Source organism: Gopherus flavomarginatus, chromosome 3 (genome assembly GCF_025201925.1).
Source record: "Gopherus flavomarginatus isolate rGopFla2 chromosome 3, rGopFla2.mat.asm, whole genome shotgun sequence".
Taxonomy (NCBI): domain Eukaryota; kingdom Metazoa; phylum Chordata; order Testudines; family Testudinidae; genus Gopherus; species Gopherus flavomarginatus.
In genome coordinates this window covers 221,807,155-221,833,925 of record NC_066619.1, presented here as the reverse complement: position 1 = coordinate 221,833,925, position 26,771 = coordinate 221,807,155, and the positions used below count along the sequence as shown (strand labels likewise).

General features: G+C 44.2%; 1 protein-coding gene across 17 annotated transcripts in view; it reads right to left on the bottom strand.

Annotated features, from left to right (window-relative positions):
• TENM3 (teneurin transmembrane protein 3) overlaps positions 1-26,771 on the bottom strand; it is an 857,073-nt gene that overhangs the window by 263,714 nt on the left and 566,588 nt on the right. For 2 of the 17 annotated variants that reach the window (XM_050945296.1, XM_050945301.1), the window contains one exon: positions 14,665-14,874. The exons of the other annotated variants lie outside the window; for them this stretch is intronic. In XM_050945296.1, the coding sequence (XP_050801253.1) occupies positions 14,665-14,874 (210 nt within the window). The remainder of the gene's footprint in view (positions 1-14,664; positions 14,875-26,771) is intronic. 17 annotated transcript variants of the gene reach the window in all.

Here is a 26,771-nt window from a genome sequence, read left to right as displayed (position 1 = left end):
ATCCATCAGGTTGGTCCGGGCGCCCCCTGGAGTCGCGCCTTCATGGCGCTCAATATAGAGCCCAGCTGATCTGCCACCCCTTCAGTTCTTCTTGCCAGCTACTCCAACTGAGGGGAAGGAGGGCGAGTACTGGGATGGACATGACCACCACATCTCGAAGAACAACCATTACGGGAAGGTAACTGTTTTTTCTTTGAGTGCTTGTTCATATCGATTCCAATCAGGTAACTCACAAGCCCAAGTTTAGGCGGTAGGGTCAGAGTCTTCCCTTGATCAGAGCACCACTCATCTGAAGGCCTCATTGTCTCTGGCCTGCTGGGTAATCACATGACGCATGGCGAAAGTATGGATGGAGGACCACATTGCCTCCCTGCAAATCTCCTGAGTGGGAACCCGAGCCAGGAACACTGTTGCTGAAGCTTGTGCCCTGGTGGAACGCACAGTGATTGGAGGTACAGGAACACCTGCCACGTTGCAGCACTCATGAATACAGGATGCTATCCATGATGAGATGCGTTGTGATGACACAGGCTGACCTTTCATTCTATCCACCTCTGCAACGAATTACTTGACCGATTTTCTGAAGGGTTTTGTTCTCTCAATGTAAAAGGCTAGAGCCCTGCGGACATCCAGAGAGTGGAGTCTCTGCTCCCTGCCACAGAAATGAGGCTTAGGGTAGAATACTGGGAGAATGATGTCCTGGTTGATGGGAAACTGCGACACAAGAAAGGAAAACAGGATGAGGCCTGAGCTGAACCATGTCCTTATCAGAGCCTCCCTACGCCATGGTCTATGTTAGGCCCTGAGCTCAGACACCCTCCTGGCCAAGGTTATTGCTACCAGGAACGTCACCTTGTAAGAGAGGCAGAGCAGGGAGCATGTCACTAATGGTTCAAAGCGGGGTCTCATGAGCCTAGAAAGGACCAGACTGAGGTCCCAGGCAGCAACAGGCTGATGGACATTAGGGTATAGCCTGTCGAGTCCTTTTAAAAACTGGCTGAGTTAGCAAACACAGAGCAGTCCTTCATGCCCAGATGAAAGGCCAAGATGGTGGCTAAGTCCACTCTTACTGATGACAACCAAAGTCTCTGCTGCTTCAGATGGAGGAGGTAGTCCACAATAAGTGGCACTGAGGCTAGCATCAAGGATGAATGTTGCTGCACCAACCAGATTGAAAAATTCCTTCCACTTGGCACAGTATGTGGCTCTCTTAGAGGGTTTTCTGCTGCCAAGGAGGATCTGTCTAACCTGGTCTGAACAGGAAAGCTTCATCAGGTTCAACCACAGCGCTTCAATGCTGTGAGGTGAAGTGACTCGAGGTTCAGATGTTGAAGACGACCGTGATCTTATGTCAGAAGGTCTGGAAAGAGCGGCAGGGTGATCGGGGCTTCCATGGACAGGTCTAGGAGAGATGTGTACCAGTGCTGACGGGGCTAGGCTGGTGCTATCAATATGACCTGAACTTGTTCTCTCCGGATCCTGAGGAGTACCTTGTGAATGAGCGGTATGGGTAGAAAGGCGTATAGGAGAGAACCTCCCCAATAGAGGAGGAACGCGTCCACGCTGGAGACCAGACTGTGATTTTGGAAGGAGCAGAACTGCCAGCAGTTACTGTTGTGTTGCGTGCTGAATAGGTCTATCTGGGAAAAGCCTCACCTCTGGAAGATTGAAATCATGACATCTGGGTGAAGGGACCACTCATGGCTGTGAAACAACCTGCTGAGGTGATCTGCCTGCTCGTTCTGTACCCCGGGGAGGTACAAAGCTTGCAGATGCATTGAATATTCTACACAGAAGTCCCACAGCATGAGGGCTTCCTGGCACAAGGGAGAGGAGCATGCACCCCCATTTGTTGATATAGAACATTGCTGTTGTATTGTCCATTATGACTGATACACATTGTTCCATTAAGTATGCCTGGAAGGTTTGGCATGCTAGGCACAATGCTCTGAACTGTCTGATGTTGATATGGAGACCCACGTCTGCCTGAGACCAGAGGCTTTGAGTCCTGTGGTCTCCCAGATTTGCTTCCCAGTCCAAGTTAGATGCATTCATCACTAGCGACAGAGACGGCTGCAGAGTGGCAAAGGGGACCCCTGAGCATACCTCCTGAGGGTCGAGCTACCACAGTAGGAAATCGAGGACCGGGTGAGGCAGGGTCATGATCTTGTCCAACCTGTTGCGGGCTGGGCGATACACTGACGCAAGCCACAACTGAAGAGGTCGAAACCTGAGTATGGCATGCTGCACCACACAGATACAGGCAGCCATGTGTTCGAGCAGTTTCAGGCAGTTTCTCGCTGTGGTGGTGGTAAACTGTCTGAAGCCTCAAATGATATCGGTTAGGGTCTGAAACTTTTCTTCTGGCAGATATGCCCTGGCTTTGGTCAAGTTCAGTACTGCCCCTATAAACTCTATCCTCTGGACGGGGGACAGAGTTGATTTTGCTTCGTTTAGAAGGAGACCCAGGTTGTCGAAGGTGGCTCTGATGAATCTGACCTGAGCTTCCACTTGGGTCCTGGAGCGGCCCCTGATCAGCCAGTCGTCAAGGAATGGAAACACCTGTACCTGGTGCCTGTGCAAGAACACAGTGCCGACCGTCATGCACTTGGTGAAGACTCGAGGTGCTGCTGACAGGCCGAATGGAAGGACAGTAAATTAGTAGTGGGTACTGTTGACCACAAACCTGAGGTACTTCCTGTGGGGCTGAGTGATTGCGATATGAAAATATGCGTCCTTCAAGTTGAGGGCGTGTCATAAACAGATAGTTAAGGGTTAATGTCTCTTTTACCTGTAAAGGGTTAAGAAGCTCAGTGAACCTGGATGACACCTGACCAGAGGACCAATGGGGGGACAAGATACTTCAAATCTCGGTAGAAGGAAGTCTTTGTTTGTGCTGTTTTTTTTTTGTTGCTCTCTCTTGGAGCTAAGAGGGGCCAGATGTGCAACCAGATCGGTCTCCATTCTTTCTAACACAGTCTCTCATGTTCATAATAGTAAGTACTAACTAGTTAAAAGGTGGATTAGTTTTATGTTTGTTTTCTTTATTTGCAAATGTGTATTTTGCTGGAAGGACATTTTACCTCTGTTTGCTGTAACTTGTAACTTAGGCTAGCGGGGATGGAGTCCCTCTAGTCTATATAAGCTGAAGACCCTGTAAACAGTTTCCATCTTGATTTTACAGAGATAATTTTTACTTTTTTCTTTCTTTAATTAAAAGCTTTCTTTTTTAAGAACTTGATTAATTTTTTCCTTGTGTAGGACTCAAGGGAATTGGGTCTGAACTCACCAGGGAGTGGTGGGGGGAAAGGAAGGGGGAGGAAGGTTAATTCCTCTCTGTTTTAAGATTCCAAAGCATTTGGATCACAGTAATCTCTCAGGGTTACCCAGGGAGGGGAAGTCTGGGAGGGGGGAAGGAGGGGGAATGGTTTATCTCTCTGTTTTAAGACCCAAGGGATTTGGGTCTTGGGTCCCCCAGGGAAGGTTTTTGGGGGACAGGAAGTGTACCAAAACACTATATTTTTGGTTGGTGGCAGCACTATCAGATCTAAGCTAGGAATTAAGTTTAGAGGGGTACATGCAGGTCCCCACTTTCTGGACGCTAAAGTTCAAAGTGGGAATAATACCTTGACAGGGCGTAATACCAGTCTGTTGGATGCAGTAAGGGGATGATGGAGGCCAAGGAGACCATGTAGAACCTGAGTTTTTTCATGAACTTGTTGAGTTCTTGCAGGTCCAAGATAGGCCTGAGGCCACCTTTGGCTTTCAGTATTAGGAAATACCGGGAAGAAAAGCCCTCGCACCTGTGCTCCTGAGGAACCTCCTCCACTGCCCCTAGAGATAGGAGCAACTGCATCTCCTGGATAAGGAGCTGCTCATGAGAAGGATCCCTGAAGAGGAAGGAGGATGGAAGGGCATGAGGGCACAGAATTGTATGGAGTATCCCCTCTCTACTGTGCAGAGCACCCAGTGGTCCTAACTGATATGGAACCATGCACAGTAGAAAGGGGACAATCCGGAGGAAAAGGTAAGGCAGGATAGATCCAGTTTTTGTTCTGGTGCATCATCCTCAACCTCACCTTCAAAAGGCCGGTTTGGGGTTGGAAGGTGGTTTGGGTTGGCCAGAGCTCTGGCCTGAGGACAGGTGTTGTCTTTTCCTGCCACTTCTGTTCCTCCTCCTGGCAGTTCTGCTGATAGAACCTCAGAGGAGGTTGCAGCCTAAAGTGTTTCCACTGTGTGGCAGGAGTGTGCAGGCCCAAAGACTCGAGTGTGGCTCATGTGTCTTTCAGGCTATACAGCCTCTTGTCTGTCTTTTCAGAGAAAAGAGTCACACCCTCAAATGGGAGGTCCTGGTCTGTTAGACCTGCCAGGAGCCCCTTCTCATGGCCAACCCAGTAGCCATGACCTTAGTGGTGGCATCAGCACCATCCAATGGAGGCTGGACGGAAGACCAGGAGACTACCTTTCCCTCCTCCACTGCAGCTGAGACCTCGTCTGAAGGGAGGAGCACCAAAAACGTGGCCATCGCCGCACAGGTGTTATAAGAGTACCTGATGATGATGGCCTGCTGGTTTGAAATACGGAGCTGAAGACCTCCTGTAGAGTAGATCTTTCTCCCGACAAGGTCGAGTCATTTAGCCTCCCTGTTTTTATGGGACGGCCTCAGGAAACCCTGCTGCTCATACTGATTAGCAGCATCCACGACTACAAAGTTGGGGAGTAGATGGAAGTACAAATGTTTGTACCCTTTAGAGGGCACAAAATAATGCCTCTTGTTGCACTTGGCAGTGGGTGGCAAGGCAGCTGGGGTCTGCCACAGGGTCTTGGTGGTATCCACAATAGTCTTAATAAGTGGTAGGGCAATACGAGAAGGTCCTGAGGCGGTGAGGCAATCCACCATGAGATCAGCCTCCTCAACCACCTCCTCAGCCTTAATGCCGAGACCCTGAGCAGCCCTTTGCAGCAACTGTTGTAGCACCCTGTTGTCCTCAAGTGCCAGGGCTATGGCTGTGCCTGTCAATGCCTTGCCCAGACACGAGGAGGAGGAGGATCTTATAAGCAGTGGCTGCTCCCTGCCATCAGCTCCCAAGGGGTCCCACAACTCTCAAGGGTATGTCAGTGCTGATGGAGTGCCCATCGGCACCAGGGCTGTCAATGCTGAACACCAGAGACACTGGTCAATGGGCACCAGAGACACTGATGGTACCACTGGTGGAGCCGGTGTCCGAACCAGCTGCCCGAGCCTAAAAAAGGTAAAAGGGCTGTTGTCTGTACCACTGTAGGTGCCGAGGCTGTCATCAGTGCTGAAAATGCTGTCGGTGCCGGTGCAGCAGTGGGTGCCAAGATTGCTGTTGGCACTGAGGTTGAAAGAGTTGCCGGTGCCGGCGATGGCAGTGCAGCTGATATCTTTGATATGTGGGTAGGTGCCAAGGTGAGCTGGGTGGTTGATGGTGGGACAAATGTGGCTGAGGCAACCGAAGATGCTGCAGAGCAGTGCCTTTGGATCCCTTCCTGGCTTTGGTGAAAGGCCCAGGGGGTCAAGAATGGTCACTGTGGTGGCTTCTGATACTGCAGTAGTCATGCCTAGGGCTCTCGCCTTGACCTCTATCATTGGTTCCTATTCCTCTGAGAGCAGTACGAGTCAGACTCTGACTCTGAGATCTCCGAGACTGAAGACCACGGACAAGCTGAGCTTCAGTGCCTCGACTATCAAGAGCTTGAGGAGCAACTTAGGCTCTCTGTCCAAGTGGGCTGGTGCCAAAGGATGTGGAGAGGGGGAATGCCTGGACATCACTGTCAGCTTCCCTCTTGACTGCACCTGGGGGTGGGGTGGGATCACCAGTGCCAGAGGTTCCTCCCTCGTAGGGAGCAAGAACCGTGCCATAAGGTGAAGCAGATTCCAAGCAGTTTTGAAAGTTTCTGGTGTCAAAGGAAGCATCAGCTGCTGGCCCGTAGTAACCGGTGAACGTGGGGGGCCAAGACTCAACTGCCTTGCCTAGGCAGGAGTTGACGCAGCCCTAACGGAGGGATCCTAAGCTGTGGCCCACACAGGGTCTCACTTCCTTAGATTTAGCTGGAGGTGACAGACTGTCCGGCTTCGTTTTCTTCTGAAGCACTAGCAAGTGAGACCGGTGCCTGCTCTTTGCTGGGCCTTGGGAGGTGCCGTGAGGGTGCTGAGAGTCCCGGAACAAGTCCTTTCTTGGCACTGAAATCGCTGATGGCATTTGGGCATGCTGCATTGACAAGGAAATGTTAGGTCCCTGAGCCTGGGTTCAAACAGGGGTGTAGCGCTATGAGGATCATTTTAAGACACTGCTCCCTTTCTTTAAGAGGTCTAGGGCAGAACTCATGGCAGATCTTACAGTGATCCTTTTGGTGACCCTTCCCTAGGCACCGTAAACATGAGGAGGGTAGATTGCTCTTTGGCATGTGCTTCCCGCAGACCACACAGTTTTTTAAACTCCAGGGATCGCAGCATACCATGGCTCCAGGGACTCAGAAGGGGGGTAGAGACCCCCAACAACTCTAATCACTAACTACTAAGATAAACGAACTATATACAAACATCTAGAGTTGAATGCACTTGTTAAAGCAAGGGCTACGAGAAGTTTCAGCCTACTGTAACTTGCAGTAAGAAGGAACCGAGGGGGTGGCGGGTCGGTAGGGCTCTATATTGAGCATGACTCCAAGGGGCGCCCAGACTGACTTGACAGATGTGGCTATGGTAAAAATCATCCTGCTACCATGCGCACATGCACGCACCTGATTGGAATTGACAAGAACAAGCACTCAAAGAAGAACTGGAGGATCTCCCACCCACCTCAGTAGATCCTGAAATTACCTATAGTCGTCAGGAGGTGATGATGCAACTGCCTCATCGGCATATGAAGATGACAACTCTGAGTGGGTGGTTCCACCTGAGCTGGTTCCTTCTCTTTCTCTATTAGTTCCTGAGGAGGCTTGGGATCTTCTCTGTACGGGGAGGGCTGTCTTTACTCCTGATGGGAATGTATGGATTCAGGATGTTGCACTAATGGATTATATGGGACACAGTAAAGCCTGTGTGGGGGGTCAAATGGAAATTGGGGAGTCCTCCTGATGGAGGGTGCCACTTGTCCTGAGAAGCATAGTCCTTATGCAGGCGGAATAGTGCTCACAAAACTCTGGATCCTCTGTCTGGTCTGACCCCTTGCCACACTGGGAGTAGTGATGCTCTCCTACTGGCATCCTACTCAGAGGATGAGGCTTTGAAGAGTCTGGGTGGTGCTATCAGTACCAGAGTCTCATTATGCCTGGCTGGTAGATGGTATGGTGAGTGGTTCTCTCTCATGCACGCCCTAGACCACTGGTATGGACATCTCCCTGGTTAAGATCAATTCCGACAAACAGAGGCTTTGGGTTCATCCTCTCAAAATGCAGCATTTGCTGATCCATACCAAGGCAAGCCCGCCAAGCCTGTGAGTGTAGGCTTTGAAGATTCCTCATGGATCATGCTATGAGGCCCAGTCCAATTCAGGTCCATCAGATGCCACCCACACCTTTGCTGACCAGAAATGCCTGAGGGCAGGACACAATTCTTGAATCCCAGGATTCTGGCATACTAGGTGCGACTAAGTAGGGAAAGTGATTGGCAAAGCCCCAAACTATTAAAAAACACTCTAACTATCTAACAAGTATTTATCTAAAACCTATTTACAGATAATTATACGTTTGAGGAACAATAGCTAAAATTGCAGACACTAAGGATGTTCCAGCTCAGATTACAGGTGACAGAAAAACTGGAGAGGCAGTTGGCCTGCACTACCCTTTGTGCCCTCAGTTCAGAGCACAAGGACGAGAAGGGCGCAGGTGTGGACAAACAGACACTGCTAGCAAAAATCTTCCAGCCTCAGGCACATAGAGCATCTAGAGTTATATACACACAGGGACCATCACTCAGAGGAGAAACATTCATTTAACTTTAAACCCAATGGGACTTAAACATATGTTTAAAGTTAAACATGTGTCTAAAAGTGCTTTGCTGAACAGGGATGGTTTGCTAAATTGGGGCCTATCTTACTTTAAACATGCCCATAGCAATTTAATTTCCTCTCTCCTTTCCTCTCAGTTTAGTACCATATGCAAATTTTATCTTTAACCTCTTTCTGCTGCATATGGTCAAGGAATACGATTTGTACTTTACACCAATCCCCACAGTGTTCCATTAAACTCCTTTCCTAAACTCAATACATTGCTGTTTATGATTTCCCTTTGTTTTCTCCTGGAGTCAATTTTCAGTCTTTGTGACTCATATGTAAGACAACTGGAATTAATGCTTTAAATACTCTGTAGTACTTTGCAGTGCATGTGCCATGATTCTACTATCATGATGGTTGAATAGTCACTACATGCAGGACAAATCATATTGATTCTATGTCCATTTTTTTCTCCAATGCTTGTTAATTATAAGAGTTTAATGATTACAGCCCTTGTCACAGCTGGTTGTAAATTCAAACACAAGTTTTAAATGTGTCTATTTTTTTATTTTCTCAAACAACAATAGATTTCATATTTGAAAGCCCAAATGTAACTATTTTTCCCCGTTAGGGGATATGTAAACATAGGAGGAAGATTTAAATTTTGGACTGACAGCCATAGCTCTCCTTTTAAAAGTACTTTGAAGACACTAAGCTACTCCACAACAACTTTACTACAAAACAAAGAATACTCTTTGCTAAATCTGACTGCTGGTGTCCATCCTGAATAACGTGGCTGTGCGCTGGGGAGGTCTGCAAGCAACCAGGGGAAAGGAATCTTTCCTCACAAATCTAGAGGGCAACAACTGAGCCACTTAGCATTCGAGCAGCCTCTCCTTGCTACTGCACTTCCATTTTGTGGGCTGAGGAAGGAATGGTGGATTTCTTAGCTATTTCACTGTTAGGGCTGCAGATTTGTCACAGCATTTTTTTTAAAATAAAAAAATCATAGAGTGACTGCTCCATGATTTTTGATAAAAAATGCCTTGACAAATGAGGGAGCCTGCAGCAAAACCCTTTGCCCTGGCACTGCAGCCTTAAATAGGAGGGGACCTGCCAGTGGGGGAGGGGACAGGTGCGGAGCAATCCTGCCCCACATTCACCTCGGGCATGGGCATCAGCACCTCCTGTGTTCCACTGGACTGGGCCCAGCTACCTGCTTCAAGTGACCTGGCACATGGAGCACAGCACTATTCAGGTTTGGCTGTGCTGCCCCTCTGTCATGAGGCATTGAGAGAATTTCAGTGAGTGGCACTGCAACTCTGTTTGCCAGGTTGCAATGTTTTCTGGGCCCAGCCCCATAGGACATATGAGCTGTTGCTGCAGGATGAGTACAGAGTGGGCTTGCTCTTCAACACCCTCCTTTTCAGGACTTGCTCTCTGCATCAGGTCAGTGGGGTAACTCATGGAGATCCTTCCTGCTGTAAGTCATGGATATACAGAGAAGTCACAGACAAACTGAATATCCATGGCTTTTTCTGCACTGTGAGAAACCTGCAGCCCTACTCACTGTGTTCTGGTTTTTCCAAGATGATCTGTATTTCAGCTGAATCAGAATGCCTGTTTTGCTGCATTGCCAAGTCAGGCAATGTTTTGCAGACATGAAAGAGTGAGAGAGTGAGGGGAAAAAAACCCAGGACATTATGATCCTTTTACATTTTTGTGTACTTCAGAGCCCTTAACACTCAGTAAGTTTTTGTAACTTACTCTGGACAGAAGCCAAACATCGTTCCCCCCCATATAACAAATAAGTTCACTAAGAGGTTGCACAGGTCATTTCAGTTACAGCTGACAACTGAACTCAGGGCCAAGTATTTCAGAAGTGACTAATTATTTTGAATTATGTTGTAATGATTGGGCATACAAATTTACCTTAATGGTAAGCTCAACTGTAAAAAGTATGTAAAAGTTCATAAGGTGTCACAATAACTATAGTAACAAACGTTGATGGGAAAAGGTACAAAAAGGAGACAGAAAGACTAAATTAATCTAAATGAAAAGGCTTACTGATATAGTTCCAGGACTATGCTGAAATCATGCATGGTAAAAACGAGATGTAGAACTGGAAATTAATGAACCAAAATTGATGTGTTGGATGTTAGGCCTAATTGGTAGACAACACAATGAGGAGATGAGCTATCTCACCCATCAACTCCCTCTTTGGGTCCTTAAAGAAAGACTGCTTCTTGTCCTAGTCTCAGAGGTTAAGAAGAATATTTTTTCCTCCCTCCTCTTTGTAACAACCTTTTATGTACTTGAAAACTTATGGCCCCTCTCAATTTTTTGTCTTCTTCAAACTAAACAAACCCAATTTTTTCAATCTTTCCTCAGAGGTCATGTTTTGTAGATCTTTAATCAATTTTTGTTGCTCCTCTCAGACCATTTTTCCATATCATTCTGAATTTTAATCCTATCCTCCAAAACTCTTGCAATCCCTCCCAACTTGGTATCATTCACAAACTTTATAAATGAACTCTCTATGCCATTATCTAAATCATTGAAGAAGATATTGAACAGAGCTGATCCCAGCAGGACCCCACCAGATATGCCCTTCTAGCTTAACTGTGAATCACTGATAACTATACTCTGGGAATGGTTTTCCAAATAGCATGTACCTACTTTATAGTAGCTCCATCATTTCCCTAGTTTGTTTATGAGGAGATCATGCAAGACAGTATCAAAAGCCTTACTCAAGTCAAAAGGTACCGCATATACCATTTCCGCTCCCACATCCACAAGGCTTGTTACCCTGTCAAAGAAAGCTATTAAGTTGGTTTGACATGATTTTCTCTTGAATCTATGCTGACTTACTTATCACCTTATCTTCTAGATATTTGCAAACTGATTGCTTAATTATTTGCTCCATTGTTTTTTTGGGTACCGAAGTGAAGCTGACTAGTCTGTATTTCCCAGATAGTGCCCATTTGTAAAAAGGGAAATAAGGACAATGTTCACCCCTTTCCAGTCCTCTGGACTCTCTCCAATGAGTTTTCAAAGATAATTGTTAGTGGCTCAGATATCTCCTCAGCCAGCTCGAATATTCTAGGATGTATCTCATCAGGCCCTGGTGACTTGAAGACATCTAATTTGTCTAAGTAATGTTTAACTTGTTCTTTCCCTATTTTAGCCTCTGATCCTACCTCATTTTCACTAGCATTCACTATCTTAGATGCTCGATCACTACTAGTCTTTTTGGTGAAAACTGAAACAAAAAAATCATTTAGCACTTCTGCCACTTCTGTTATTGTTTCCTGTCCCTCCTCCCCTTTTAAGTAACAGAAGTCCTTGGTCTTCCTCTTGCTTCTAATGTACACTCAGTTATCTTCTTCTCTTTTTCCCAAAAGGACAGTTATGACCAGCTTTGATACCATCTAAGAGACTGTCAAACAAGGTTTTTTTTTTCCCCTTCTAAATCTATCTCCAGTAAAAGGGAACAAGACCCCCTGCTCCCTCCCTGGAACACCAGTGGCTGGCGGTGCTACAGCCATGTCGCCCAGAGCAGCAGGACAGGCAGCTGTGGCACCTGGCGGGAGCGAGCCACGCCACCGCACAGCATAGAGCACCAGGTCAGGCAGGGCTCTGCAGCCCCGCCGGCCAGAGGATTGCACCGGTGGCACAGTGAGCTGAGTCTGTGGGGCAGGGGGAACAGCGGGGGAGGGGCCAGAGGCTAGCTTCCCAGGCCAGGAGATCAGGAGCCGGGCAGGAGGATCCTGCTGGCCGGATGTGGCCCGAGGGCTGTAGTTTGCCCTCGTCTGACCTAGACCATCCCTGACAGGGTGTTTGTACAATCTGTGCTTAAAAATCCCCAATGACGGAAATTCCACAACCTCCCTAGGCAATTTATTCCAGTGCTTAACCACTGTGACAGTTAGGAAGTTGTTCCTAATGTCCAGCCTAAACCGCCCTTCCTGCAATTTAAGCCCATTGCTTCTTGTCCTAGCCTCAGAGGTTAAGAACAACATTTCTTCTCCCTCCTCCTTGTAACAACCTTTTATGCACTTGAAAACTGTCTCAGTCTTCTCTTCTCCAAACTAAACAAACCCAATTTCTTTCAATCTTCCCTTATAGGTCATGTTTTCTAGACCTTTAATAATTTTTGTTGCTCTTCTCTGGACTTTCTCCAGTTTGTCCACATCTTTCCCGAAATGTGGCACCCGGAAGTGGACACAATACTCTAACTGAAGTCTAATCAGCACGGAGTAGAGTGGAAGAATTACTTCTCGTGTCTTGCTTACAATACTCCTGCTAATATATCCCAGAATTATGTCTGCTTTTTTTGCAACAGCATTAAACTGTTGACTCATATTTAGCTTGTGATCCAGTATGACCCCCGGAATTCCCTTTCTGCGTTACTCCTACCTAGGCAGTCAGTTCCTATTTTGTATGTATACAACTTATTGTTCTGTCTTAAGTGGAGTACTTTGCAATTGTCTTTATTGAATTTCTTCCCATTTACTTTAGATAATTTCTCCAGTTTGTCCAGATCATTTTGAATTTTAATTCTATCTTCCAAAGCACTTGCAACTCCTCCCAGCTTGGTATCGTCCGCCAACTTTATAAATGTACTCTCTATGCCATTATCTAAATCACTGATAAAGATATTGAATAGAACCAGACCCAGAACCGATCCCTGCGGGACTCCACTTGTTATGTCCTTCCAGCATGACTGTGAACCACTGATGATTACTCTCTGGGAATGATTTTCCAACCAGTTATGCACCCACCTTGTAGTAGCTCCATCTAGGTTCTATTTCACAAGTTTGTTTATAATGAGGTCATGCGAGACAGTATCAAAAGCCTTTCTAAAGCCAAGGTATACCACATTTACAGCTTCCCCCACCATCTACAAGGCTTGTTACTCTGTCAAAGAAAGCTATCAGGTTGGTTTGACACAATCTGTTCTTGACAAATCCATGCTGACTGTTATTACCTTATTATCTTCTAGGTGTTTGCAAACTGTTTGCTTAATTATTTGCTCCTTTATCTTTCCAGGTACAGAAGTCAAGCTGACTGGTCTGTAATTCCCCAGGTTGTCCTTATTTCCCTTTTTATAGATGGACACTATATTTTCCCCTTTCCAGCCTTCCAGAATGTCTCCCGTCTTCCATGACTTTTCAAGAATAATTGCTAATGGCTCAGATAGTTCCTCAGTCAGCTCCTTGAGTATTCTAGGATACATTTCATCAGGCCCTGGTGATCGGAAGACATCTAACTTGTCTAAGTTATTTTTCACTTGTTCTTTCCTTATTTAGACTCTGATCCTACCTGATTTTCACTGGCATTCACTATGGTAGGTGTTCAATTGCCACCAATCTTCTGGGTGAAAACCAAAACAAAGAAGTCATTAAGCACTTCTGCCATTTCCACATTTTCTATTATTGTCTTCTCCCCCATTGAATAATGGGGCCTACTCTGTCTTTGGTCTTCCTCTTGTTTCTAATGTATTTGTAGAATGTTTTCTCGTTTCTTTTTATGTGCCTAGCTAGTTTGATCTTGTTTTGTGCCTTGGCTATTGTAATTTTGTCCCTACATACTTATGTTACTTGCTTATATACATCCTTTGTAATTTGACCGAGTTTCCACTTTCTGTAGGACTTTTTTTTGAGTTTTAGTTCACTGAAGATCTCCTGGTTAAGCCAGGTTAAGGGTGGTTTCTTGCCATACTTCCTAACTTTCCTATGGAGTGGGATAATTTGCTCTTGTGCCCTTACTAATATCTCTGAAAAACTGCCAACTGTCTTTAATCATTTTTCCCCTTAGACTTGCTTCCCACGGGATTTTACCTACCAATTCCCAGAGTTTGCTAAAATCTGCCTTCCTGTCTTTATTGTGCTGTTCTTCCTCCTACCATTGCTTAGAATCATGAACTCTACCATTTCATGATCACTTTCATCCAAGTTGCCTTCCACTTTCAAATTCTCCACCAGTTCCTCCCTATTTGTCAAATTAAATCTAGAACAGCCTCCCCCCGAGTAGCTTTCTCCACTTTCTGAAATAAAAAATGGTCTCCAATACATTCCAGGAACTTGTTGGATAATCTGTGCCCTGCTGTATTATTTTCCCAACAGATGTCTGGGTAGTTGAAGTCCCCCATCACTACAAGTCCTGTGATTTGGATGATTTTGTTAGTTGTTTAAAAAAAAGCCTCATTCACCTTAACAGAGGGTGTTCCAAGGCTGCATGAGTTCCACAAATCCTGCCTTTCTGGGCAATAAAACCATATCAGCCCCAACGTGTCTGGGACCTCTGCATTTGGAGAAGTTAGTCAGCAGGACATACCCCCAAAATGTTGAAGCTAAATACCATGTCAGTTTAACAAACTTCAGCTTATCATTTGAAAAGAACCATAAACGTAGGGTAGTCAGACCGCCACTGTGAGTTATAATACACAATATATAATTAGTGGTTACTGCTGCTTGTGATTACTACTTCTAAAATACCTTCTTTCATCTTATATATCACATAAGGTCAATTTCTACTCTTGCTTATTCTACATTCTTGAAAGTACACATTCACTTGTGAAAATTAAAGGAAATAAATTTAAAATATTGAGTGATTTTAATTTCCTTCACTTGTATCAGATTGCTTTGTAACAGGATGGAAAATAAAAAAGTGCATTCAAACTATGGACAAGTTGTCCTCTTCTTACCATGATCTGGGGGACAAACTGAAATAGTACCGGTCTGTACTAGATAAGTGCTGGCAGTATAGTCCTCATCTGTATCAGAGTCCTGAACTGGCTGGATGGCATTAGTACTTAGCAACCACCTCTGGTTGTCATGGAGATTGGGTGATGGAGGAAGGGAATGTAAATGTTCAATGACGGATGGACTAGATGAAGAGGATGGCATGGGAGGACCTATGGAAAAATAAAAATAAATTATTTTAAAATATGGGTCAGGATATCACATGAGAGATAAATAAAATCCTTTCTACATCATTGAAAGGAAAGTCATTTATTAAAACAATGAAAACAGGGTAGGCAAAAAAAGATATTACTGAAGCATGCAATACAAATGGTTTTAAAGCTTAAAATGTCACGATGTAAAGTTCTGATCTTGTGGTCACCCACTACTGCAGGGAGTAGTAACACAAGGAATCCCCTTGAATATGCTGAGTAGTAGATGAGAGGAGGCTCAGGTCCCAAGTAACTAATTATGTATAAAAAGGTCTGGTTTTCCAGCATTTGCAAAAGAAATTATTTTCTACTCTTTTAATCTGACTTTTCTTTTACAAGGGCACTGTAACAGCCAGAGGGCCTAAAAAGTAAAACTAATAGTTCTGCCTAGGGTTGAGGAAATGAATATTTATGTCATGCAAGCACACACATATTGCGCCATCCCTCCATTCTGCATGTCTGCTCTGCTTTTGTAGGTGGGCAGGCAGAATGAAAGCATTCAGAAATCAGGATTCTTGTACATTTCAGAGCAAGATTCCTGTATCCGAAAAGCCCTGCCTCACTTTAATGGAAAAGACAGGCATGAGTGCAGAGACAGCATGAAATGTTATGCTTGAGATCACAGATATGCAGAAATCCAGAACTATGGGTTCGTAATACATGAATTGCCACTGATGAGAAGCTCGGATTTCAGCAAGGATTTTTAACAATGTAAGGGGGAGGAATTAAAGCTTATTTCAAAACACAAATGCCAATTAAAAGGAAAGCAAACATTAACTTTTAAAATCAGTGAAATGTTGGGCCTATCAAACTTCAGATCCATCTAAACAAGAGATTAACATTAAATTACTTTAAAACATAGAATAAGAGAAATGTAGGGCTGGAAGGGACCTCGAGAAGTTATCAAGTCAAGTGCCCTGCGCTCAGGCAGGATCTAGACCATCCCTGACAGTTTGTCCAGCCTGTTCTTAAAAATCTCCAATAATGGGGATTCCACAACCTCCCTGGGAAGCCTATCTCAGAGTTTAAGTATGTTAGAATTGTTTTCCCTAATACTTAATCTGTAGAAAGGGAGATTTAGGTTAAGTCAATTTCTTCTTGTTCTACCTTCAGTGAAAATGTAGAACAATTGATCATTGTCCTCTTTATAACACCCCTTAACATATTTGAAGACTGTTATGTCGCCCGCTCAGTCTACTTTTCTCAAGACCGAATATGCCCAGTTTTTTTAACCTTTCCTCTTACATGAGGTTTTCTAAACCTTTTATCATTTTTATTGCTCTCTTCTAGATTCTCTCCAATTTATCCACATCTTTCCTAAGATGTGGCACCCAGAATTGGACTCTGCACTCCATCTGAGGCCTTACCAGAGCAGACTATAGAAGGACAATTACTTCCCACAGCTTATATACAATGCTCTTGTGAATACATACTAACCTCTTTTGCAACTGCATCATACTGATGACCCATACTCAATTTGCGATCCATTATAGCCCCATATCCTTTTCAGAAGTGCTGCCACCTAGCCAGTTATTCCCCATTTTGTAGTTGATTTTTCCTTCCTAAGTACTGTATTTTGCACTTATCTTTATTTAATGTCATCTTGCTAAATTCAGACCAGTTCTCCAATTTGTGAAGATTGTTCTGAATTCTTATCCTGTCATCCAAAATGCTTGCAATACCTTCCAGTTTAGTATCGTCTGCAAATTTTATAAGCATATTTTGAACTCCATTATCAAAGTCATTAATGCATGACATTAATGACTCCTATTCAGTTAGCAAAATATTGACTAATACTTGACCCAGGACTGAGCCCCACGGGACCCTACTAGTTACACCCTCCAAGTTTCATGGCAAACTATTGATTACTACTCTTTGAGAACCAGTTGTGCACTCATTTTATAGAAATTTCATCTAAACCACATTGGCCTAGTTTGGTTATGAGAATGTCATGGGACTGTACCAAAAGCCTTACTAAAATCAAGATAAATCACATCTACTGCTTTGTCCCCTTTTCTGTTAGACCACTAATCCTATTAAAGAATATATATACACTTATTCCACAGCTGTTGCATACATGATGAAAAATATTTCCAATTTTAAAAGCATAAACCAAATACATCCAGATAAAGACTAGAGAATGATATTGATGTATTCGGCACCTAAAAATCCACAGCTGATAAAGAATGGTTACTTACCCCACAATAACTGTGGGTCTTTGAGATGAAGTAGTCAGGTGGATGCCAGTGTAGCTATATGTGTGACTTATGCATGGAGTTTTTTAAACCTCAATGTCTGTTGGAGTTGCACATGCACTCTGTGCCTCTGTGCTCCCATGTGAGGGCATAAAGGAAGGAGCAGCCCTTCTCCCCCCAAGGTGCCCCTCAATTCAAAGCCTGGGGTACCTGAGAACTCTGAAGAGCAGGAAGAAGACAGAACAAAGAGTAATGGCCTCAAGTTGCCGTGGGGGAGGTTTAGGTTGGATATTAGGAAAAACGTTTTCACTGGGACGGTGGTGAAGCACTGGGATGGGTTACCTAGGGAGGTGGCGGAATCTCCTTCCTTAGAGGTTTTTAAGGTCAGGCTTGACAAAGCCCTGGCTGGGATGATTTAGTTGGAGATTGGTCCTGCTTTGAGCAGGTGTTGGATCTGATGACCTCCTGAGGTCCCTTCCATCCCTGATATTCTATGATTCTATGAGGGAGGGATCCACACTGACAACATCTCAAAGACCACTATTGTTATAGATTAAGTAACCATTCTTTCTTCTTCAAATATATATTGAGACGGATCCCCTGGAAAGCAGTACCCCCTCAAGATGGTGGGAATAAGGCGTTTCAACTGTATCATACGAACACGGATTTCTCTCACAAACGTGGCATCTGATCTAGCAACTAAGTTCAAGGCATAGTGTTTGGCAAAGGTCAATAGATTACCCCACATTGCTGATTTCTGATAGTGGCACATTTCTGAAGTAGCTGCACCATGTAGCCTGTGCTTGGATGGAGCGAGCCTTGATGTTGGGAAGGAGAAGTACACTAGATAACTGGTAACGTATATGATCAATGTCAATATTCTTGATGAAGAGATGGCTTGACCTTTACAATGCACAATTACAACTAATAATAGAAGTGCGACAGTGTGATCCTGTCAATATAATAAAGCAAACTCCTGGGTACATCCAATGTGTGTAACTTCTTTTCTTTTGGTGCAGAGTGTGGCTTCAGGATAAAGACAGGCAGTCGACTGTGTTTTGATACGTATCTTGAGATCAGCTTAGGAATAAAATTCTGGTGAGGCTGCATATTGAGAACTTCTTTCACTAGGTACAACCTTCTGGTAGATGTTTTCCTGCTTTGTGAAGTATTTCCTGAACCTGTAATGAGTAGTCTCTGTCTAGTCTGGATGGAGTATCTGGCCCTGAAACTGAGATCAGATCCAGATGGTCTGGAAGCTGGTTTGAGGGCTGAATGGACATCTGCAGGAAGTCTGTCATCCAAAACGGTCTTGGTCAATAGGAAGCTATTAAAATGATTGGTTTTGCCCTTTTAATCTTGGCAATTACCCTGGAGATCAGGGTAATCAGTGGAAAGGTGCAGAGCAGCCTCTGTTCCATTGCAGAAAGAAGGCATCTGACAATGATTCTAAACTAAGGCCTCCTCTGGATCCCAAATTCTGACACTTGGTGTTGTTCTTGACATCAAAGAAGTCTAATATGGGGGATCTCCAGTGACAGAATACCAGCCCTATGCCAAACCTGTGTAAGGACCTTTCATGAAGGGTCACAGATTACCTGCAAAGGAAGTTTGCTAGGCTGCTGCTCCCAAAGGATGAAGGACCATTGGAGTCACTACATTCCAAGCCCAGAATTTGATGGCCTCCAGGCAGGGGGGCGAAGAGCAGGAGCCCTTTTGTTTATGTAGTACATGGCTGATGTATTATCTGTGAGTTCTGAAGGACAGGTAGAAATGCCCCTTGGCTGGCTCAAGTATGCCCTCATTAATGGGGAGAGCAACCCCAGGTGGGACTGATGCAGTCTAAATGTTAAAGAGTTTCTGGTATTTCTCTTGTATTACTACTCATTTGATATCGAGGTCTGTGATACAAGATAGGAAAATCTGAAAGGTCTTAAAATCATCACTTGTGGGGACAGGGGCTAGTGTAACTGCCTCATCAGGCAAAAATGACAATTCTTTCAGTGTACACTGGGGATATTGTTGTCCATCTGCTACCCCCAGCTCCTGAGTGTTCACAGGCAGCCTGATCTCCTCCTCTTCCTGGACATACTTGAGGGCAATCCACTGCAAGATACTCACAATGACAGTCCCCAGTATGGCCAAGGTAGCATGCCATATGGGTATTGATCAAAAGCACGTCAGGTTCCCTTGATGCTGGTGCCATGTGACAGCCCTACGGTATTACAAGGCGGAAGAGGACAGCCATCCCTGCTCATTGCTAGAGGGAAAGCATATTATGGTGATGGTGAAGAAGAAGGGTAAGATTTTTCAAACAGCGATGCCATGGAGCAATGCCTCTGCTCAAGTCCTGGTGCCAGACGCTGCTCCAATACCAACAATGTCCCTGGAGAGGAACTCGATGATTCTATGAGGGCATATCTTGAGCCTGTAATCGGTGTGGTTGTCATACTAGTGTCTTCATCTCTGCCAGTGCCAGTTTACTATGCATCATTTCTGACTGAGTGGCAGACTTGGATGCCTTGGCCTTGGAGGAATGAAGCTTCTTCTCCTCCTTACAGAGCCATATCTCCTGATGTCTGAAGCTAAACTTGGGCTCCACTTGGCTGTCCTTTAGTCCCACTCTTATCAGGGTGCCAGTGCAGCTCATAACGATGACATTGTGGGCACTGGGAGCGATGGCACTGAGCTCAGTGCCAATGTTGGAGCTGTTGGTATCATTACTGGTGTAGAGATGTCTGGTGCTAAAGGCAGAGGCAGCTGCTCACAATGTAGCTTGTGCCAATTCTGATAGTGTCTTCTTTTCTGCCTTCCTTTTGCTGGCTGTGCAATGTGGTTGAGAGGGTGCTCATGGATGAAGACCCTTTTGACTGTTCTTTGGAAGTATTAACTTCCTCTGGGTCTGAAGTGGTATACATAGATTGCTCTAGTACAGTGGTTCTCAACCAGGAGTCTAGAGCCCGCGTAGGGGGGCCTTGAGTAGGTTTCACAGGGGCCTCCAAGCAGGGCCAGCATTAGACTCTCTGGGGCCCAGGGCAGAGAGCTGAAGCCCCACTGCATGAGGCTGAAGCCCAGATCCCTGAGCCCTGCCACCTGGGGCTGAAGCTGGAGTCTGAGCAATGTATCTTTGTGGGGATCCCTGTGGCATGGGGCCCCAGGCAATTTCCCTGATTGCAACCCCCTAACACCAGCCCTGGCTTTTATATGCAGAAAACCAGTTATCGTGGCACAGGTGGGCTGCAGAGCTTTTATAGCATGTTAGGGGTGGGGTGTCACAAAGAGAAAGGTTGAGAACCTCTGCTCTAATAGATACCGTTTCAGTCACACATTCCTAGAATTATGACTTCTTGAGCAGAAGGATTTACATGTCAAACATCTATCTGGGACATGGCTGTCCCTCAGAAAGAATAGGCTTTGACTATGCCCATCGACCAGACCAATAAGTCTGCTGCAGATCGAGCAGGGTTTAAATCCAGAATGTTGAAGCTTTTCATGTTGGTTAGTGCACAGCACTTTACCCTGCTATGTCGGAAGGTGTACAGGAGTGCATGTCTCTCTTCTTCTTCCTTCATCCTTTTTTTATGGTGAGGTGCAGTAGTGAAGGTGGAGGGCAAGTGACCACATTTGAGGAGAAGAGAAGGAGATTCTTCACTGAAAAGGTAAATTTTAAACTAGAAAAAATAGCACTGCCATAGTCAGAAAGACTGAACTTGGAGGGTCACAGCCACTTCCCCCTTTAGGCAGCACAAGGAGGCACAAGGTGCATGCATAGTCCCAATATACACTGCTATTCAAAAAAAAATCTGATTTCATGCCCGTAAGATGCATGCCTATCTACAGTGGGATTTATACTGACACACAGTCGAAGAACAAATAGAATCCATTTTGCAAACTCTACTGTGTTCTAGAAAAGAAGCATACTGCTAATATTCTACATAAAATGAGATACTGAAAAGTTTTTCAATAAAATGTTATCCTGCCTGTAGATGGAGCACTCTGTCTGGAAACCAAGTAGCTGCATCACATGTATTATTTAAATTAAAAAATTAACTTCACCTGCACTGTTATCATATACAAGATGAAAACACAGTATTAAAATAACAGGGAAAAATACGAGGAATTTTTTTCATCCTCAAATTATTTAATCTAATGGCACTCAGCAGTAAAATTACACTGGGTAAATGTACTAGCTCCTCATGTTACATTTTCAATTAGTAATATATTGTCAATATCTTGAATTACCTCCTCTTTCTGTTTCCATTTTACATGTTCCTACCATTGTATTGCTTTTTTCACTCCTTTGTTTTTGCTTCGAGACTGAATATAGCAGGTCCCACGATATATCAGATTTCTTAAATTTAGTTTTAACCAGACGCTAAGATCTAATTGGGCAGTTTCCATGGAAGTAAAACTGCTCTATTCTACCCACAGAACTGTTTGCTTAGCTTTTCCACATGTCATATTTCTCTTTCTGGTTTAACTCTCCAGTGGGAAGCACAATACATTACTATGTAAGGAACTGAACTGTGAGATTAGAACTTGGCCCAAGGGACAATGAACATCTTCTATTGATCTAGTAACTCCATGTCCAGCTCAGAATGGTCAGCCAAACACAGCGTTATTAGCTGTAGAAGTAATGTGGGGGAAGAATGGAAATTTTCAGGGCTCTCAGAGGGGAGTAGGCAACAAAGCGTGGACACGAGCTGAAGAGCTGTTAAGCCAGCAGTGTCATCAGATTTTCTCACAATGCATTTATGGCTGACTTTCTGGTAACCTGAGCTGCTGCTTATTTTTTGAGAGTGGACTTGATTATGTAAACTTTAATTATCCAAAACACTATTATCTGAAAAAATATGTTGTCCATCAATTACACTGGAAATTTCCTTGGTTATTCAAATGTATTCAATAGTACTGTGGCTATGCTAAACTAACCCCCAATGTTCACAAGGCTAGGTCAATGGAAGAATGTTTCTGTCAACCTAGCTATTGCCACTTGGGGATGTGAATTATCTGTTGTAATGGAAAAACCCCTTTGAGTGCTGTAGGAAGTGTCTACACTACGGCGCTGTAGGGGCATAGCTACAGCACCCATAAGGCCTTATTCAGACAACAAAGAAGAAAGATAAATTGAAATAAACAGCAGCAAAAATCCCGCCCACAATCCCCCAGACAATTATTTTTGTCCTAGTGCTGCCAGCAAATTAATCAAAACTTTTGTGCGAATAAGAAAATAGTATCTTTCTCCCATCTTCCCTCACCCAGTCACACCTCAGCTTTAGACTGTCCATCTGATCTTTCAATGGGTTATTGACTGGCCTCTGGAAATTCTGATGACATTCCTATAGAAGATTTCCCAGCAGCTAATAAAACTACTATTTGGTATTTGAACTTTCCTACTAAACAGGGATCAAACATTCACATAATCAAACTAGGATAAGTATTAAGCAATTTTTGCACAGACCTCTATATAGGGACTAATATTCTTTAATATTAATGAATAATCTGGAAGATTAATTACATAATTTGTTATCATATTTGGAGGTATAACTTTCAAAGGCTTCTAAATAACGTAGATACTGCTGAACATTTTACCCTAAGCAAAACTACAGAAAAATCTGCAGTGTTTGGAAAACTGAGTTAAGTCCAGTGGGGACTGATTCAATATAGCAGAAAGAAAATAAACTTGGAATGGAAATAATACTTGCCCCTTCCCACTTCCAACCAAGAAAGAAATAAAACCCAGAAGATAGCTGACTAGATGAAGAGAATTAATGCAGAAATATACCTGGAGGTGATAATGGATAAATTAAACACACGCAGAATGTACTTCTGTTGCAAAAAAACAGTGCTGTGTTCAGTTTTGGGCCCCACAATAGAGAAGGGACTTTGGTAAACTGAAGAGACTGAAAAGGTCTGCAAAAATCTGAAGTCCTAATTAATGATAAGTTATCAAAGTGGCAGTAGAGGCCATGTCCCAGATGGAAAAGCTGAAAGGAATTAACAGGGTAAGAAAAACTTATCAAACACGTGGCAAAGGGAAGACAGTGTAATTGTCTATAATCATTTGACATACAGTAATGGAAAGGATAAGGAAGTACTAGTCATAGTGCAAAAGTAGTGACTGTGGGTAACACTTTGAAAAGCAGCTACGTAATTTAGCAGCCCAAGTCCATTTTCAAAAGTGGTTTAGGCTATAAGGATCCCATTGGCTTTCAATGAGCCATAGGCTCCAAATGCCTACATCACTTTTGAAAATGGGACTCAGGCTCCTAAGTCATTAGCTTTTCAAAATTTTGCCCCACAACTTAAATTAAATACAAGCTCCATATGGTACTGGGGCAAAATCCTGAACTTATCACTCACACAATAGACCAACCACCTAGGACAGGTGTGCCCAAACCAGGCCCCTAGACATGCAGCACTAGCACCTTGCAAGGAGCCTAGGTTCAAAACTAACTCACATAAAATGGATCAGAATTGAGTTACTCTCATATTTAACTTGAAGACTCCATATCCAGGCCTACAATGCTCCATCTTGAACCAAATCACTAGGTGACAGTAAAGAACTCCATGGGCTAACCCAACACAAAGAATCAATGAGGCTGTTAAAAGTTTATTGATAAAAGAAATGTATTATAACAAAGAAAAACACTGACTCCAAGGAATTACTCAGCTTTCATCTTCGATCTGTTATCAGTCACATGCTAGCAAAGCACTTTGCTTCAAGTTGGAACAGTGCGTACATGAATTACAACTGTATGATTACCAGATGTATTTCAGAAAAAAACAGTATTGAACGTGTTAGAAACACTATGTTTAAGAGAAAATAAGATTGAAGAAAAGTAAGGGAGAGGAACCCCCTGCTGTTGTGTGTGTGTCATAAACAGATAGTTAAGGGTTAATGCCTCTTTTACCTGTAAAGGGTTAAGAAGTTCACCTAGCCTAGCTGACACCTGACCAGAGGAACCAATGGGGGAACAAAATGTTTCAAAAGGAAGGAGGGAAGTTTTCCTTTGTTTTGAGTTTCAGTTTTAGCCAGAGTGAAAAAGATCAAGGAACCAGCCTCTTATCAGAGTAGTAAGTTTTAGAAAGGGATAAATAGGTTTATGTTTATTTTCTTTGTAACTTGTCTTGGTACCATTAAAGGAATTATCAAATTTGGGTATTCTTGTGTGTATTAAGATTTTTGCCCAGGGGAACATCCTCTGTGTTTTGAATCTGTTGTCTGTGAGAGTAGCTGGTATGCTCTCTCTCCCAGAGGGTTTTCTTTTACCTTTCTTTTATTTAATTAAAAGCCTTTTTCTTAATACCTGATTGATTTTTTCCTTGTTTTAAGATCCAAGGGGTTTCGATTTGGATCCACCAGGAGTTGGTGGGAGAAAGGAGGGGGGATGGTTAATTTCTCCTTGTTTTAAGATCCAAGGGGTTTTGGATCTGTGTTCACCAGGAAATTGGTGAAGTCTCTCAAGACTACCCAGGGAAGAAAAGTAGTGCTTGGGGGTGGTGGCAGCAATACCAGATCTAAGCTGGTAATTAAGCTTAGAAGTGTCCATGCAGGTCCCCACATCTGTACCCTAAAGTTCAGAGTGGGGAAGGAATCTTGACAGTGTGTATGAAGGGTTCAATTAGAAGTTCCTTATCTAGCCCTAAAATCTATGCATCTATGAACTTTTTGTATCATAAATGACCTTTAGACAGCATATTGTGCTAAAAAAGTGACATTACAAAAGTACATAAAACTCCTGTTTTACTTCAAATTTTATTTACATTCCAAAAATTCATAGATTTTTCTTTTCTTTTCTTTTTGAGGAGGGGAGGCAGGAGACTTTTCAGGTTCATGCAATACAGAGACTAAACATCACAGAATCTTCCTAAATTTATTAAATTCTTGTTGACAGAGATTCATCATAAAAAGATCATTTGTTCTATATGCAATAAATGGGCTGAATAAAACTTTTGGAACAAAAACTATTAGTAATTGACATGAAGTGAAATGTAGTTCTTAATTATGCACTCAGATCCATTACTATTTTGCTAGTTTTTTCACTGGTTATAAAAATGAATGTCCATTATTCTGATCTCACCTATCATGCATAAATCTCATATATAATGCACACATACAACTGCTAGTACTAAGAGCAATATATGTGGTGGGAGGATCTCAGAACCCAGACTCCAGCTTAAGCCTGAACATCTACACAGCTACTTTTAGCCCCTCAGCACAAGCCCTGTGAGTCCCAGTATGTTGACCCAGGTGCTGAAACTTGCTGCCATGAGGTTGTTGGGTTTTTTGGGGAGGTGGGGGTTGTTTGTTTGTTTTGCTGTATAGACATACTCTGAAATTCTATACCTTGGTGGAGTACCCTGTAACCTTATTTATACCTATATTCTTTATTTATATATAATTGTAATATTGCATATCTGAGGTATCAGGAAAAAGGTTATGATCCACCAAAAATCTCTGTCCTATCTAAATATGTATATTGTTAGTGCATATGAAATCATGAGATTGTGTTCTGTGGTTGTCAGGAAAACACGCTGTAAGTTGGGGAATTGGCTAGATATTAGCGCCACAGAGACAACATCAAGGAAAGTAACCAACTCCTGGGTGGGCATCAAAGAACCATCAATAGGCATTGTACAGCAAGGCGGTTACAATTCAATGACTTACTTGCATAAGGCCACACCAGGGGAATTGCTCAATGTTGCCTGGGGACTCAGCAATGCCAACTAGACATGCCTTGACCTGTGTTCTCCAAGTACGTGGACTAAGGGTATAAAACAGAACACAGAGGCCTAATACTGCGCCTTTTTCTTTCCCCCACCTACGCTGCAAGCAAGAAAGACACTCAGAAGACTGAAGAGTCCAACAGAGGAGACTGGCCCAGGTTTCAAGGGTGAAACCTTTGTACAATGAACTGCAATATCCAGTGGGGTGAGAAAAACTGCTTAATCTAGACCGGGGCGGGCAAACTTTTTGACCTGAGGGACACATTGGGTTCCTGAAATTATATGGAGGGTGGGTCAGGGGAAACTGTGCCTCCTGACAGCCAGGCATGGCCCGGCCCTGGCCCCAGCCCCTTATCTGATTCTCCCTGCTTCTTGCCCCCTGACGCCCCCCCCCAGGACTCCTGCCTATCCACCACCCCCGCTCTCTGTCCCCTGACTGCCCCCGGACGCCCCACTGCCCTATCCAACCCCTCCTTTAATTCCTGACTCCCCGCCCTGGACCTCTGTCCCCATTCAACCCCCCTGTTCCCCACCCTCTGACCACTCTGACCCCATTCATACCCCCGCCCCTGACCACCACCCCAAACTCCCGTGCCCTCTATCCAATCTCCCCTGCGCCCTGCCCCCTTACCGCGCTGCTTGGAGCACCAGTGGCTGGCGGCGTTAAAACTGCGCCGCCTAGAGCACCAGAACAGGCAGCCGTGCCGCCCAGCTGGAGCCAGCTATGCCACCACGCAGCACAGAGCACCAGGTCAGGCTGTGGCTCTAAAGCTGCGCTGCCCGACAAGAGCTTGCAGCCCCGCCACCCAGAGCATTGCGCCAGCGGCGCAGTGAACTGAGGTTGCGGGGGAGCGGGGAACAGCAGAGGAGGAATTAGGAGCTAGCCTCCCGGGCCAGGAGCTCAGGGGCTGGGCAGGAGGGTCCTGCAGTTTT